Source organism: Portunus trituberculatus, chromosome 27 (genome assembly GCF_017591435.1).
Source record: "Portunus trituberculatus isolate SZX2019 chromosome 27, ASM1759143v1, whole genome shotgun sequence".
NCBI lineage: Eukaryota > Metazoa > Arthropoda > Malacostraca > Decapoda > Portunidae > Portunus > Portunus trituberculatus.
In genome coordinates this window covers 7,428,301-7,445,800 of record NC_059281.1, presented here as the reverse complement: position 1 = coordinate 7,445,800, position 17,500 = coordinate 7,428,301, and the positions used below count along the sequence as shown (strand labels likewise).

The 17,500-nt window shown below is 42.2% G+C and overlaps 1 protein-coding gene across 1 annotated transcript in view; it reads left to right on the top strand.

Annotated features, from left to right (window-relative positions):
- The window catches only part of LOC123509857 (probable family 17 glucosidase SCW11), a 149,648-nt gene that overhangs the window by 115,228 nt on the left and 16,920 nt on the right, over positions 1 to 17,500 (top strand). Inside the window, exons 6-7 of the mRNA XM_045264440.1 lie at positions 3,538 to 3,662; positions 16,623 to 16,968. Coding sequence (XP_045120375.1) covers positions 3,538 to 3,662; positions 16,623 to 16,968 — 471 coding nt within the window. The remainder of the gene's footprint in view (positions 1 to 3,537; positions 3,663 to 16,622; positions 16,969 to 17,500) is intronic.

The window sequence follows — 17,500 nt, the reverse complement described above, 5'->3', positions numbered from 1 at the left end:
CTGAAGGGATTAAGACGTGTTATGACGTGTGAAGTGTCGAAACCTATTGTGTGAGGGAATTACAAGTTATGATGGAAGACAAAGGGTTAAAAAAGAATTAAACAGAGAGAGCGAAAGACAGGTAGGCAGAATAGGTGAGGGGAGACAAGGGAGAGGGGAAATTGAGTGTCCATCTTGAGGGAGGTGAAGAAAGGCAGAGAAAGAGGGGAAATTTGAGAAGAACGAGGAGGTGAGGGGACAGGAAGGATGAGGAAATGGTACACGAAAGAAGGGAGGAAAGTGAAGTGAGGGGAGGCGAGTGCGAGGGGAGATTAGTGTGTGATGAATGAAGGTGGAAAAGGTGATGAGTTAAGGGGAGGAGATGAGAGGGAGGGAGGGAGAGAGAGAGAGAGAGAGAGAGAGAGAGAGAGAGAGAGAGAGAGAGAGAGAGAGAGAGAGAGAGAGAGAGAGAGAGAGAGAGAGAGAGAGAGAGAGAGAGAGAGAGAGAGAGAGAGAATGATGAAAACAGAAAGAGGAGAAACACAAATAAAAACAAAGAAGGAACCAACAGCAGCTGCAGGTTTTTTGGTCCTCACTACTTTGCATACAGTGAGAGGAACAGGATAGTACGGAAGAAGGCTCCCCCCCACCCACCACTCCCTATATCAGAAGACCAATACAAAACAGTGTAGAAAAATTTCATAGGAACAGAGACAAACAACAACAACAACAACAACAACAACAACAACAACAACAACTACTACTACTACTACTACTACTACTACTACTACTACTACTACTACTACTACTACTACTACTACTACTACTACTACTACTACTACTACTACTACTACTACTACTACTACTACTACTACTACTACTACTACTACTACTACTACTACAAGGAGAGAGAAAAGAGAGAAGGGAAGAGAGAGAGAGAGAGAGAGAGGAGAGAGGAAGTTTTAGCGAGGTTATGGAAGATGATTTTGGAGGAAAGATGTGTCGCAAGGTAAGAGAAGGAGGAGGAGGAAGGAGGAGGAGGAAACATAAAGGTAAGAGTAAAATACATTCATTGGAGAAGATGAAAGGTTAGATAAAAGAAGGGGAGGAAGGGAGAGAGGGAGGGATGGACGAAGGGATGAGGAGGAGGAGGAGGAGGAGGAGGATGTGGAAGATCTGCTGGGAGACGGAAGAAAAAGTTAGATTAAAAATGAAAGTTAAAGAAGGGTCGTCACCTTACTGATGCTATTGGGAAGATTAGAGATGAAAGGGAGGAGGAAGGAAGGGCGGTGACCAAAAGAGGAAACAGGGAAAGAGTGGGAGGAAAAATACAAGGGAAAAGGGGAACGAGGAAATGATTAAGAAGATAAGGAAAATTGTCAAAAGAGAGGATGTGAGAGAGGAGGGAGATGATTACACAGAGATTCGTAAAATAAAGAGAAGTAAGAATGTAGGAGGAAGAGAATAATGGTTCGTGAAGAGAGAAACTGAGAAGGACGGAGATAGACAGATAGACAGACAGACGGACAGATAGACAGACAGGCAGGCGGAAAGGAATAAGAAGACATGGAACACAGAGACAGATAAACAGACAGATTGAAAGACACATACTAATTCCTCCTCCTCCTCCTCCTCCTACTCCTACTCCTCCTCCTCCTCCTCCTCTTCGTCCTCCTCCTCCTCCTCTTTTTCCCCTCTTTTTTTTCATCTTTCCTTCCCTTGATCTATTCTTCATCCTCTCTTCCTTGTTTTCTCCACTCTCCTGATTTTCTCTTTCCTCTTCCTTATCTTTCCTTTACCATCTTTCGTTCTGCTCTTCTATAAATCAATCTTCTTCTAACTTTCCTCGTAATTCTTTTCTTCTTTTCGTATTCAATCCTTACTGTCCCTCTCTCTCTCTCTCTCTCTCTCTCTCTCTCTCTCTCTCTCTCTCTCTCTCTCTCCTATTTACATTTCTACTCTCTCTTGCTCTCTCCCTTTCTTCTTGTCTTCCTCCCTCCTCTTCCTCCTCCATCATCTTCCCGTCTCTCTTTCTTATTTTTCCTCTCTCCCACACACACACTTCGTTTTCTTCCTTCTCTTCTTCCTTTGCTATCATGTATGTTTGTATCTATTCTTCTTCTTCTCGCCCTCCTCCTCCTCCTCCTCCTTTCAACCTTACCGCTCACTCTCTCTCCCGCCTTCCTTCCTTCCTTTTCCCTCTTAACGCCCTCACATCCTCTTTTGTAAACAACTCTCTCTCTCTCTCTCTCTCTCTCTCTCTCTCTCTCTCTCTCTCCTTTATTGTAATCTTTTCCCTTAACTTTTTCCTTTTACATTTAAACTCCTCTCCTTTCTCTTTTCCTCCAAACTTTTTTTTTCTCTTTCTCTACTCTCTTTCTTTCTCCTTCTTCTTATATTCACCCTCCCATTCCTGTGTCTCCTTTTCTCTCCTTGCCTCCCCCTCCCCCTCTCCCTCTCCTATTCAAAATTAATGCGTTGGTTATGTGGAGAAAATTTTGCCTCCTTTCCCACTTATTCTTTGTTAGATTCTACCTTGTGGCAATTTCTAGGTGGGAAAAGTAGCGCTCTCTCTCTTTTAATCCCTTCAGTACCAAGAACCGTTTTCATATTCATTCTGCTCACAATTTGGGGATTTTATACAGCTTCAGAAACTTATGTAGTGGATTGGAATAGTGAAGACTCTGGCCATTAATCTTCAAACCTCCATAGACCTTTCCTAATGTAAATGAAATGGTCTAGTCGCACACAAATCTCAAGGTATAAATGTGGCCCAGTATTGAAGGGGATAATAGCCAAGTTTTGCAGGCGCCATATGACCTCGCTGTTGTGGCGCTGTGGTTTTCATTCCGACTCGTTCTGTAGTATTATCTTTATTCAATTAGGAGTCTGTTTCTTTTTTTCATTACTTTAGTGTATAATATATAAGTTCTCGAGAGTGTTTTCATGATTTTACTGGTAGTCTTTAAAATGTTCTATTAAATGTTAACGATGATTTTAAATGTTTGTATGGTTCTAGTGATAATTGAAATATCTTACGGTTCTTACGGTAATGTAACTGGCTCTAATGAAAGTACTTGGTATTCTTTTAGTGTTTTCATGATTCTAGTGATAGATTAACACAGAGTCTATACCATCAATAAATAAAGCTGCCTTGATAAAACCCGCCGTGGTACAGTGGAACCATGCGTGCTTTGGGATCCGAGGGATCTCCAAGCGCACGGGTTTAAATCCTGTCCACGGTCCGAGTGTAGGTTGGGCTTCCTCACTCGGGGCAACGGTTTCCTAGCGGGTGGGCTTTGAGATAGGGGGTACCCAAAAAGTATCCTCTTTAGCCCATAAAGTTTGGAAAAAATCACGAGAAAATAAAGATTTATTAAGATTTTTAAGAATGCTTTAATGATTAGCCATAGATAAACACATTTCACATCACCAATAGCAAAAACACCCTTGGGAAACAGAATAACTATATCAGCGGGCTTTGAAAACAGTCACGGCATGAGAACAGACCACTCAGGAATACCAGGCTGTCATATCACTGTTTGTCTATCTCCACAGAGGCTTCAGCGCGCGTGTTCCCAGGGCCTGAGGTGTTTCTGAAAGCGAGCAGTCGGCTGGTACTGGTGTGTGAGGTGCGTGGCTGCCCGTACCCGGCCCACCCCACCTGGCAGCGCGGCAACAAGGTAAGACAGGGAGCACAAAGAACGTAAAAGGTAAACTACAGGCGGGAACTATAAACCAAGATAAATGAAATGAATAAATGGAGGGAAGGAGGAGGAATTACTACAGTGCTGAGTAACATAAGGTAAGAAAATTAAAGAGGGAGGAACAGAAAGGGAAAAAAGGGCAAGTATACAATGAAATAACTAGGATACCACTGATGAAAGCTTCTCCCCACCCACCACTCCCTCAACAATATAAAAACAGTATACGTGAAAAAAAATAAATAAATGTAAGATAGGAGGAAAAGGAGATAGAAGAGAGTTAAAGAGAGAGAGGAGTCTGCAATGGAGAGGAAGAAGAGGAAGGGAGAGTGAGTAATAAGAGATAAAAAGGAAAAAAATATTTATATGGAAGAGAAGATAGAAAAGAAAGTAGAAAGGAAAAGGAAGAGGGAAGGAGAAAGATGTAAAAGCCATGAAAAATTAATTGAATAGAAAAAAAAGAGAAAAGAGTGAACCTGGTGGTAGAAATGCTTAGAGGTGGTGAAAAGGGGAAAGGAGGGTAAGGAGAAGAATAGATAGAGTAACGAGGGGAAGAGAGAAAGGAGAGAAAGGAAGGGAGGGGAAACGAGGGGAAAGCTAATGAAGGGGAAGTAAACAAAGACTAGAGAGAGAAAAGGGCAGAGATTGAGAAGGGAAAGAAGGGGAGGATAAGGATCTTTGGGGATGAGAGAGGGCAAGAGAGGGGAAGAGGCAGGGAGTGACAGGAAGGAGGCGGCGGGAAGATAAAAGAGTAAACAGAAAGTTAGTTGATTAGTAAATAGTTCTCATCAAAGTAGTGACGAAGAGGGAAGAGAGAGGGAAGATAAGGGAAGGGAAGGGAAGAGAAGAGAAGGATAGAGGAGAGGATGAGAGGCAGAGGAAATAGCAAAACAGTAATTGCAATCTAACTGTTAAAGACAAAACGACAAGACAGATAATAACAATGGTAATAACAATATCAATATCAAAAATAATGAAAAAAATTAATGTTAGCCATGATAAAGATAGAAATAATAGTGATAAAAATAGTAATAATAATAATAATAATAATAATAATAATAATAATAATAATAATAATAATTCATAACCCGTAAGAGAACAAAAGTGTGTGTGTGTGTGTGTGTGTGTGTGTGTGTGTGTGTGTGTGTGTGTGTGTGTGTGTGTGTGTGTGTGTGTGTGTGTGTGAATACAGCGAATTAATTTAGTTCACAGAGTTATGCACACAGTCAAAACACACACACAAACACACACACACACACACACACACACACACACACACACACACACACACACACACACACACACACACACACACACACACACACACACACACACACACACACACACGCGGTAACGCACATATATACGTAAATATGTACTGACATGCGAACATAGGAAAAGAGAAGAGAAAATAATGCTAGATTTTGGAGGAGGAGGAGGAGGAGGAGGAGGAGGAGGAGGAGGAGGAGGAGGAGGAGGAGGAGGAGGAGGAGGAGGAGGAGGAGGAGGAGGAGGAGGAGGAGGAGGAGGAGGGAGGAGGAGGAGAGGAGGAGGAGGAGAGAGGAGGAGAGAGAGAGAGAGAGAGAGAGAGAGAGAGAGAGAGAGAGAGAGAGAGAGAGAGAGAGAGAGAGAGAGAGAGAGAGAGAGAGAGAGAGAGAGAGAGAGAGAGAGAGAGAGAGAGAGAGAGAGAGAGAGAGAGAGAGAGAGAGAGAGAGAGAGAGAGAGAGAGAGAGAGAGAGAGAGAGAGAGAGAGAGAAAATTCATGCACTTTCACGTCTTGACACTAACCCTGTTTCTCTCTCTCTCTCTCTCTCTCTCTCTCTCTCTCTCTCTCTCTCTCTCTCTCTCTCATTCCCGGCATCCTTTATCCACTCATAGCCAAACTTTCCTCTTCTTTCCCTCCCTCTCTATCACTTTCCTTCCCACCTACTCTTCTTTCTCATTTTCCTTCCATTTTTCCCCTCCATCTTTCCTCCTTCCCACTATCTATCATCTCCCAAATTCTTCCCTTTTATTTCCTTTTTCATCTTTCCTCTTATATTCATCTTCCTTCCCTTTCTCCTTTTCTTCTATCTTTCGTCTTCTCTCTTATCCATCTCTTCTTCTGCCTTCCTTCCTTATTTCCTTGCTTCATTCATTCATTTTCTCATCTCTATTAATTTCTTATTCATATCACTTTCACGAGAGAGAGAGAGAGAGAGAGAGAGAGAGAGAGAGAGAGAGAGAGAGAGAGAGAGAGAGAGAGAGAGAGAGAGAGAGAGAGAGAGAGAGAGAGAGAGAGAGAGAGAGAGGAGCTAACAGAATAATTCATGTCCCTTCTTGTTAGAAAGAGAGAGAAGGGAAGGGAGAGGGAAGAGAGAGAGGGTGGGGGAGAGGGAGCCTTTGAGAATGTGGAGGGAGAGGTGAGAGGAAGAGTGACAGGCAGGTTAATTACGGCATCACGAGAGTAGGTTAACGTGAGAAATGAGCTAGTGATGAGAGGTTGCTAATGAGAGGGAGAGGGAGAGGGAGAGGAGAGGAGAGGGAGAGGGAGAGGGAGAGCGAAAAAGGAAGGAGAGAGGTAAATAAGAAAAGAACAATGATAAATGAATAAAAGAACTGAGATAGATAGATGGATAGATAGATAGATAGATAGATAGATAGATAGAGAGAGAGAGAGAGAGAGAGAGAGAGAGAGAGAGAGAGAGAGAGAGAGAGAGAGAGAGAGAGAGAGAGAGAGAGAGAGAGAGAGAGAGAGAGAGAGAGAGAGAGAGAGATAATAAATAACAGAAGGATATGAAATTTAAATAAGAAAGATAAAACGAAAAATTAAGAAAAAAATGTAAAGAATATAAAATGATATGCAAAAATAAGCACAAAGAGAAAGAAAGAGAAAAGAAAGTGAGAGAGAAGAGACAAAGATAACGTACAATAGGATAACCCCTCCCCCCCCCTCTCTCTCTCTCTCTCTCTCCCTCCTCCCATGTCACCTGACCTAACCTTCTGCTACGTTATTCAGGTATTCAGGTCATGCCATCACGCTTTCACCTCCTCCTCCTTCCTCCTCCTCCTCCTCCTCCTCTTCCTCCTCCTCCTGATAGTGCCGCTAACTTTCCCGCCTTGCCTCAAAAAGTCTAGCTAACGACACATCTTCGGCAGGCTTCAGCAGACGTCAAGGAGGAGGAGGAGGAGGAGGAGGAGGAGGAGGAGGAGGAGGAGAGAGAGGAGGCTTGAGTGAGGAAAGTGGATGATATATTGGGAGGGAAGACGAAAACAAAGACGAAGAAAACGAAGGAGAAAAATTAACGAGGAAGGAAAGAAAATGACCACAAATACCAAAAAATGAGAATTAAATTAAAACTGAGAAAAAAAAATGAAAAAAAAAAAAAGATGAAGACGAAATAAAAAGAAATCACCTATCATACTTCTTAATCTACTTCACCATACTAAAGAGGGACAGGATAGCACAAGAGAAGGCTCCTCCCCACCCACCCAACTTTCAATCAGAGGCTGGACAAGAAAAAACCCGATGCATGTAACTTTAAATCCCACGTGACAAGAGAGAGAGAGAGAGAGAGAGAGAGAGAGAGAGAGAGAGAGAGAGAGAGAGAGAGAGAGAGAGAGAGAGAGAGAGAGAGAGAGAGAGAGAGAAAAAAAGACAAATATGCAATGTCCAGAAAAGAGAAATAAATTGAAATAAAACGTTGGAGATAAAGAGAGAAAAGTATATAAAGAATTCCTGTAAAAGAGAGAGAGAGAGAGAGAGAGAGAGAGAGAGAGAGAGAGAGAGAGAGAGAGAGAGAGAGAGAGAGAGAGAGAGAGAGAGAGAGAGAGAGAGAGAGAGAGAGAGAGAGAGAGAGAGAGAGAGAAAGAGACGCCTACGAGAATCTCCTGGAGGTGCAGGGTCTGACAGATCATGTCACCTTCCCCACACATGAACGAGGAGGGACATTAGACCCTGTCATCTCAGACTACCAGGAAGACAAGCTTCAGTGTCATCAGCTGGGGCTCGTGGGCAGCTCTGACCATCACGCTGTACTGACACAGCTGGAAGTGGGCGTGGCTCAGGACGAGGCCACCACCCGCACCATCTGGCTGTGGAACAAAGCAGACTGGGCTTCCTGCGCCGCGACCTGACCCACACCCCATGGGCCACTCTGCTACAGGGAGGAGCAGAGAGTGAAGCACTTGCACTCACCTCTCACCTTCTCGCCCTCCAGAGACGCCACGTCCCACACAGGGAATACACCACCAGATCGACGGATCAGCCATGGTTTGGCTACCGTTGCCGTGTTGCTGCCGAGGCAAAGTATGCTGCCTGGCTCCGCTACAAGAGGAACCCGACTCGGCGCAACAAGGACCTGCACAGGGCTGCATGCAGGAGGATGGTGGTAACCAGCAAGTGGGCCTTAAAAAAGTGGGAGGAAAGCCTGCGCCGGAAACTGTGTGGCACTGGCGTAGGAAACAAAACTTGGTGGTCTCTTGTTAAGGACAAACAAGGAACTGGCCACCAAGAATCCATCCCTCCCTCAGCAAGCAGGACGGTACTGTCGCCACCAGCAGTAAGGAGAGGGCACAGTTGCTGGCTTCCTTGTTTGCTGGAAAAATGAAGGTCGGGAATCCACAGCAGCCACCGCCTCAGCTGGTCCAGCAATGTGAGAAGACTGTCACCATGGTGGAGGTGACGCATCAGCAGGTGAAGCGATTATTGCGGGGCTGGACACACAGAAAGCCACCGGCCCTGATGACATCAGCCCGCACCTGCTGAAGCGATGCTCCCAGGAACTGGCTGCCCCTCTCACCCAAGTTCACAACTTGTGTACGGGAAAACGTCTGGCCTTCAGTGTGGAAGGAGGCTCGAGTAGTTCCTGCACACAAAAAGCTCCAGGACGGACCCAAAAAACTACAGACCCATATCCCTGTTGTCAGTGGTGGGTAAAGTGTTTGAGAGGGTCGTGGCAGAGGTGGTGTGTAGCCATCTCAAGGACAATGCCCTCCTCTCAGACCAACAGTTTGGGTTCAGACCTGGAAGGTCAACCTCCGACCTAATGATGCTTCTCACCAGGCATTGGCAGGACGCCCTCGACGACGGCAAGGACACTATAGTGGTTGCTTTGGACATAGCAGGAGCTTTTGATAAAGTATGGCACAACGGATTACTAGAAAAGCTTCGTGCTAAAGGCATCCAGGGTGGCTTGCTACGACTCTTGGGAAATTACCTGCAGGACAGAAGCCTCAAGGTGGTTGTCAACGGGCAAACATCTGAGTCCCTGCCTGTGGAGGCATCAGTGCCACAGGGTTCAATTCTTGGCCCACTCCTGTGGAATATCTACGTGGATGATCTTCTCCAGCTACTGCCAGGAGTCATGGCCTATGCTGATGACTGCACCCTCTCCTATACCTATCCACGCCAGGACAGTGGGCGGGCTGCTGAGGCCATCAATCAGCAGCTACGAGTGATAAAGGAGTGGGGTGCTCGCTGGCAAGTGACATTCGCGCCGGAGAAGACACAAGCAATGGTTGTCTCTCGGTCCCCAGCCGCCATGGCAGCAATGGCAGGAAAGTTGTCTTTGGCGCTGCTGCTCTCCCACTCCAAGATGACGTCAAGATACTTGGAGTGGAGGTGGATCGAGGGCTGAGGTTTGACAGGCATGTCAAAACCATTGCCAAGAAAGCCTCTCACAGGATCTCCGCTCTCAGAAGGATCGCCAGTTTCCTCGACAGGAAGGGGAGACTGCTGCTGTACAAGGCACAGGTGCGGCCCCACCTTGAATACGCAGCTCTCCTGGATGTCCTGTGCCGCCACACACAGAAGGAGACTGGACAGCATCCAACGCCGCGCCATACGGCTAGTAGATGCTGCACTACCACCTCACCCAGAGCCTGAGCGTCCCCTTGATTCACTGGAACACCGCAGAGACGTGGCGGCGATCGTAGTGTTCCATAAGGCACAGGTGCAAAGAGTGCCACATCTGGCAGGGCTGCGTCATCCTCTAAGAGTCACCGCACGGAGCACGAGAACGGTGCTCAATGGTGGTGACGCCGTAGAGGTGCCGCGATCCCACGGGTGTCAGCATCAACGCACCTTCGCAGGACGCGTCTCCAGGATGTGGAACTTGTTCACGGCCGCGGTGCCTCACGTCCAGGAGATGAACACACAGTGTCAAACTGATGGCACATAAGTGGAGACAGACACTGCCAACTCCTCTGACACTCTTTGTGACGTGACACTCAGTGTAGTGCAGTGCGTGAATAGTGCTAGTGAAGTGAAACGAATAGTGCTCCATTTACATGCTGACCATCTTGTATATTATCTATTTTTAAGTCTTGTAAATATTGTAGAGAAATAGATTGTAGTACCCTTAGAATAGGTAGCACACGACAGTGCGCCTTTGGGTACATGTTCCTTTGTATTAAGTTTTGTTTAAATAAAAAAAAAAAAAAGAGAGAGAGAGAGAGAGAGAGAGACAGAGAGAGAGAGACATCTAGAATTTTCAATGAGAGAGAATGTGTGTGTGTGTGTGTGTGTGTGTGTGTGTGTGTGTGTGTGTGTGTGTGTGTGTGTGTGTGTGTGTGTGTGTGTGTGTGTGTGTGAGTGAGTGCAACATCCCTTTTATGCCGAGGAAACAGAAACAAATCATCTATAGAGTAAAAAAAAAATGCTGAAATAATGAATTCAATAACGATATTTGTGGTACTGAGAAAAATATCATTCGAGAATGTTAAGAGAAAGAAAAAGAATTTATGCATTTTACCCTTGTTTGGTATTGACAGCAGTGGCGGTGGACGACAAAAGGAATAAAGGAAGAGAAAGGAAAGAGGAAAAGAGAGGGAATGGTAAGGAGGAAAAAAGATGATGGATGATAAATAGGATGGATAAAAAAAAATAGAACGAGAGAGGGAGGAGGAGATAGAAAAAAAAGAGAAGGAAAATATGGAGAAATGATGATTTATAAGTGATGGATTAAGAAAAATGGGAGAATAAGATTATAAACGAAGATGAGAAGTAAAGGAGAGGATAGCTGAGGAAAAGGAAGAAAATAGGATAAGAGCACGAAGGATAAAAGGAGAAAACAAATGAGACAAGACGCAAAAGAGAAAAAAAAGAAGAAAGCGGAGGCGAAATAAGGAGAAGGAGGAGGAAATTAAAAGCAGATGACGAATGGAAAGAAAAATGAAGACGAAAATGGATTAAGGACGAAAGATGAAGATAAGAAATTAATGAGAAGGAAGAAAAAGGATGGAAGAAATAACGAAAGATATGAAAAAAACAATGATAAAAACGAGGGAATAAAAAGGGAGGTAAATGAAAGAGAAGGACCATTGAGAGGAGGAGGAGGAGGAGGAGGAGGAGGAGGAAGGAGGAGGAGGAGGATAAATATTGCTTTTGCTCCAATGGTTCAGAAAACTCATAAAATTATTGACGTTGAAAGCATGTTCCGATTTTTTCTATCGTAATATGTTGCTGAATTTGACTCCTGAGAAAGAGAGAGAGAGAGAAAAAAAAGAGAGAGAAAAAAAAAAGAAAATAAAAAGGAATGAAAAAAGAACACAAATGAACATGGTATTTATAGAAAACACACTTGTCACAGAGAGAGAGAGAGAGAGAGAGAGAGAGAGAGAGAGAGAGAGAGAGAGAGAGAGAGAGAGAGAGAGAGAGAGAGAGAGAGAGAGAGAGAGAGAGAGAGAGAGACAGAAAGGTAATAAAATTTCATCACACTTCATAATCCTCCAGTAATATTTTTCATCGCAGTTTTGATGGATTGGCATTAAAATATCTTCAAATTATCCTCCACTTTGAAGCTGACGTGTTCTGCGCCCATGCCAATCCAAAACAAACACTTTATTAATCCTTTTAGTATACCCTGGAAATGACGCCTCCCTGCAGTAGTAGTAGTAGTAGTAGTAATAGTAGTAGTAGTAGTAGTAGTAGTAGTAGTAGTAGTAGTAGTAGTAGTAGTAGTAGTAGTAGTAGTAGTAGTAGTAGTAGTAGTAGTAGTAGTAGCAGTTGTATTGTCCAGCAGATATCTACAGCTACTACTACTAAGACTACTATTACCACTACTGCTACTACTATTTCCTCCCCCTATGCTGTTTTTCCTCAGTGAGCTGCATTATAAAACAATAAACGTATTAATTCTTTCCCAGCTGAATAATTTCCGGCATTAAACACTACATTATTACTATTACTATTATCACCACCACTATTGCCATCATAATTACTGCCATTACTATTATTATTATTGACATTAAGACTGATTTAAATTGTTTTGTGTAATTGTTATTTGTTTTCTAGTCTTAATTAAACGATAACTGAAATACGTAAACGAAGATTTATTTGTAGCATCGAATCTCTCTCTCTCTCTCTCTATCTATCTATCTATCTCCGACATAAACAAGACAGGTACAGGTATTGTGAAACGCTTAGTTCTCTCATCAGCTTTGCGTTTAAAGGTCACAGAGATACCTAGTTAAATTTTCATGTACGTTCTTTTTCACTAGCGCAAAATCCTTCATAACTTTCACCACGCCTTTTCGAACTCTCAATGGAATTATGAACGTACACTTGAAAGTCAGGAAAAATAATAACAAAAACACACAAAAAAATCTTCCAATGCAGCTTGTAAAACTCACAAAAACATGAACACTCCCTTGAAAGTCCCGTAATATTTTCCACTACATCATTGGAATCATGAAAAAAAACTTTGAAAATTCCTTAATACTCTTAATTACGGCAGTAAAATTAAGAAAACCCTCTTACAACTCCAACCTATTAGACCAAAAAGAGAGAAATAAAGGGAACATCCACTTCACTCTTTAAACTACCACTAGCAACACGAAAATGCAATTGACACTCCTTTAATTAACAACCTCCACTGCAATCACGAAGAGACGGAGAAATGTTTGAGAATATCTTGAGAACATCTTGCAAATTCACGGCACTTTATTGCTGACACTCAAGACACAGGACACAAGACACAGGACAGAGAACAGGCCTTGGAAATGTTGCGCACATAGCTGTAAGAAGCGACACTCGAGGCCAGACCGTCCCTCGCACATATCAAACACTTCCACAACGGTTCTCAGGGATTTGCGAAAGTCATGGTCCATGGTGAAAGTTTACCTACGTTAGTGTACTCGTGAGGAATGCATCTCTCTCTCTCTCTCTCTCTCTCTCTCTCTCTCTCTCTCTCTGCTATTCATTATATTATTCGTTTCGTCTATCAAAATCAATGCATTTGTTTTTATATTTTCTGCTGTGTTTTTTTTTTTTTCCATTTACTGTGTGTCGTCCTGCTTTAGTATTTACCTCCCCGCTTTGTATTTTCATCCAATGTCTCATTTTCTATTCTTATTTTTTTTTGTATATTGTATCTCGCTTCATTTAATCTGCATTCATGTTGTGTTGTTCTTTATCAATATCGCCTAAAAAGAAGAAACATTTGCTTCATAAAGACTGACAAGTAATATAATGAGTAAATCAACCTCTCTCTCTCTCTCTCTCTTAAAAGCCACGAGATTTATATCCAGTTAGGTGAGATTTTTTTTTATTCGTACCCAACACACCTCGTCCTCGTCTCCATTGCTCCTCGTGTTTACTTGTCCCCGCCACCCACAATACATTTCCTAAAACTCTTCTTCCTCCTCCTCCTTCCTGTCCTTGTGCTACTTCCTCATAGAATCTGTCGTGGCAGTATCGTCACACAAACAAGTTAAAAGTAACAACCTCGTTTGTTTCCGTAGGGCTGTTGTGGTCCGTTTTTCTTTTGTATTCCTCGTCATCTTCCTTCTCCTCATTCCCCATCTTCCTTTTTCACGTCATTGGTTTTTTTCTTATCCCTGTTCTTCTTCGTTTTTCTCCTTTGTTTTTCTTCGTTTTCATTATTTATGTTTCTATTAATCTTGCATGGAATCATTCTTTATTTAAGTTCTTTTTTTTCTATTTCTATTTTTACTATTTTGCTTACCTCTCTCTCTCTCTCTCTCTCTCTCTCGTCGTAGTCATGGTAGGTCCCGTGGCAATATTTCTTCTTCATTTAACGGCGAAACTTTGACTCGTGTCCGCGGGGAAATTTTAAGAGGAAAACCGTGATTTTTAAGAGGGGACACTGATGGATTCTTATGGCCAGAAAATTTTACCTTAGACAGCCTGGAATTATTCTTCAAGATGAACGGTAGTTGTATTTTCAAAGAGGGGAGGTGAGCCATATGTTTCAAGGAGATGGATATTATTGTCTTTTGTGGGATACGAGTGCATGGGGTCTTTATTTTTTCTCTTCTCCCTCTCATCCTTTTGTATGTAGGGTTAAGATGGATGGCGGTGAGTTGCCTGAGGGGAGATCTTGGTATTAGCAACAAGAAGGTACACAAAGGAAGGATGATGAATACTTGATATGATTGTCAATACACAAGAGTTCAAGCTGCTTTTTTTTTCCATCTCGTCTTATTCCTTTTTTTTTTTTTCTTAATTCATATTTGCTTTAGTGATTGACACATTTTTCCTTAATTAGTAATCAGTCGGACACTTCCACAAACTTTGAACTGGTGATAATATGAAAACTATTCCTCTTTTATTTTTCTCTTGTAAATGCTTATAAACATTTTCACATATTGTTCTCAGTGATGGTAACTGTTGCCTCACGCTGTAAAATAATTAAAATAGATAAAAGTTACACCTTTTCTGAGAGGAGATATTAGTTTCTTCCTGGAAACAAACAAAGACAGAAGAGAAGAATGACACTGAGCAGTCGTAGTAAAAATTATATACATCATTTTTCTTTTTGAAATAAGATAAACAATATACGAGTACACTTTTAAGAGACAGATATCAAGTCTTGCAAAGGAACGGACACGAACACTGAGGGACAACGAGCAACAGTACACCTGGTGGCTTTAACGAGTGTGTCTGTGATGGGCTACTCTAAAATAAAGAGCGTTTTCTTTTTCTCTCCTGAAATATAACACTGTTGAAAATAAAAACGAGGCTGCCGTGTCTCTCCTAACAAAGTCACATTTTGCTCAGTGCTGTTAGTGCTATTGACTCGGCACTGCAAAAGACTGCTTGCATGAATACTCTGATAAAAGATAAATAAGGAAAAAGGAATACAATGTCAGTTTCATTCCTTTCTAGCTGCACAGAACCATTGAAGAGATATGATAAATGTGTATCAAATATGTGTATGAGAGGATTATGGGAGGAAATGATGCAGTAGAGAAAGAACTGAAAATAATCTCGTGGGGAAACTAAAGTAGAGAAAAATAGATATAGGTATACGACAACGAAATCATCATTATCAAGCTCTAAAGGGAGAATATTGATGGCGAAAAATAGATAAATAAATAAATGAACATCTAAATAATTTACACACTTCCTTTAATGTGAAAAAAAAACTTAGTACTGAAAAGCATCACAAATAATCTCTCCTCTAAAATTCATCATAATTATACAGTATTTTCAAAAAGGAAGCAAAATCATCCTGAAAAAAAAATAAATAAAACCAAATGTTATTCCAATACTATAAACATTCCATGTGAGGAAAAGCTTCAAAAAAAAAAGCGTGTGTGTGTGTGTGTGTGTGTGTGTGTGTGTGTGTGTGTGCAAAACTCCCCAATCAAAGCATGATCATTATATCTAAAAACGATACAATACACTCTCGAAAACCGGAGGGATCTTTTGTTTGAAGCGTCCATCGTGAGTTTAGGAAGAAAGTGTTGCGCCTCATAAAAGCAGGACAGTAACATATATTTTTGAAAAGCCCGGAGGAATAATATTTTGTAAACTAAGAGCAAGAGCGGGAGGCGATAACTTTCCTTTTATTCTTTAATACTGCCTGGGAACTACAATCGTATTAGTAAGCGTGAACAGAAACTACAAGAGGAAGTGCGTGTTTCAAGAGGAGAGTGTTGGTATTGTGATACTGAGAGAGAGAGAGAGAGAGAGAGAGAGAGAGAGAGAGAGAGAGAGAGAGAGAGAGAGAGAGAGAGAGAGAGAGAGAGAGAGTAATACGTTAACCTACCACTATATCTCCTTTAGCCAACAAATGAAGCAGAGAACAACAACAACAACAACAACAACATCAAGGAAGACAATGAAGACAAAAATAATTAAGATAAAAGAAACTTAATAACAACCTCAAATGAAATCTAAGCAAATGAAAAGAGCATAGCAAAAAATTAAACACCACCACCACTACCACCACCACCACCACCACCACCACCAACAACAACAACAACAACAACAACGACAACAACAACAACAACCCAAACAAACAATCCAGGGAAACTACTCAACAAACAACCAAACACAAACACACAAACACACACACACACACACACACACACACACACACACACACACACACACACACACACACACTTTCACACTCCAAAAACTACAGAGTAAACATTTTTGCTCCACAACAGAACATTATTTTTTTCCCATATCTTTTATATCTTTTTTTTTTTTGGGTGGGAGTGAGGAAAGGGTGCAGAGAGAACGAAAAAGAGAACGAGAACGAGAACGAGAGCGAGAGAGAGAGAGAGAGAGAGAGAGAGAGAGTGTGGGGAGCAAAAAAAAACTTTAGTAAGGATAACGTGGAAAGAATACAAATTAAGAGGATCTGGCAGGGACAAAATACACACACCTTTACGCTTTGCCTGAATAAAATTATAACTTTTCCTGCCGTCAACTCCTTCAGTACATTTTTTTACCCATCACTGGAGGAAGAAAAGGAAAAAGAGGAAGAGGAAGAGGAAGGAAAGAAACGGATGAAGATTGAAAGATGAAAAATAATTGTTGATAACTGCTCGAGTAGAAGTAATTGTTATATTGGTAGTAGTAGTAGTAGTAGTAGTAGTAGTAGTAGTAGTAGTAGTAGTAGTAGTAGTAGTAGTAGTAGTAGTAGTAGTAGTAGTAGTAGTAGTAGTAGTAGTAGTAATGCAATATTTTTCTATCAACAGGTGGAGGGTGGAACACAAGTGGAGGAAGGTCACGTGACAGCCTCCACCTCCACCCCAGCCTATGAGGAGACCACCACCACCACATCCACCACCACCACCACCACCACTCTACTGGCCTCCCACAACACCACCAACACCTTCACCACCACTGTTACTCCATCCACCACCACCGCAGCCGCACCCACCACCACCGCCACCACCACCACCACCACGCCCACGCCCATAGGCCTGCCCATAGCGAGGGTGACGCTAGTACGCCCAAAAGCCAAGGCCGCGCATTCCGGGGTGTACACGTGTATGAATTCATGTACACCACCAATCAACCTCACCTTACACGTCCTTATAGGTATGTGCGTATGTGTGTGTATGTACGTATGTATGTATGTACGTGTGTTCTATGTATATTACCTATTTGTGCCTAATGTTTATCTTTTTTTCTCGTTTTTTTAGAAGTTTTGTTTTGTTGTGTGATATTTTTTTCATTACATTTCTATTTCCTTTCACATTTTTTTTCATTTTGGTTATGTATGACAGAATAATCTTTGTGTGTGTGTGTGTGTGTGTGTGTGTGTGTGTGTGTGTGTGTGTGTGTGTGTGTGTGTGTGTGTGTGTGTGTGTGTGTGTGTGTGTGTGTGTGTGTGTGTGTGCATTGTATTCAACTCATCAAATAACAAAGCAACGAAAGGACAAATGAGAAAATAACATCATTAAATCGGTATATAAACAATTAAGGAAGGGAGGAAGGAAACGAATTAAGGGAGAACAGAATAATGCATAGTAAACCGTAAAGGGAAGAGAAGAGAGGGTAGAAAAAAGAAGAGGGAAAACTGAGGAACAGGCAACAGGAGGGAATGAATAAAAGAGACAAAATAAGTAAA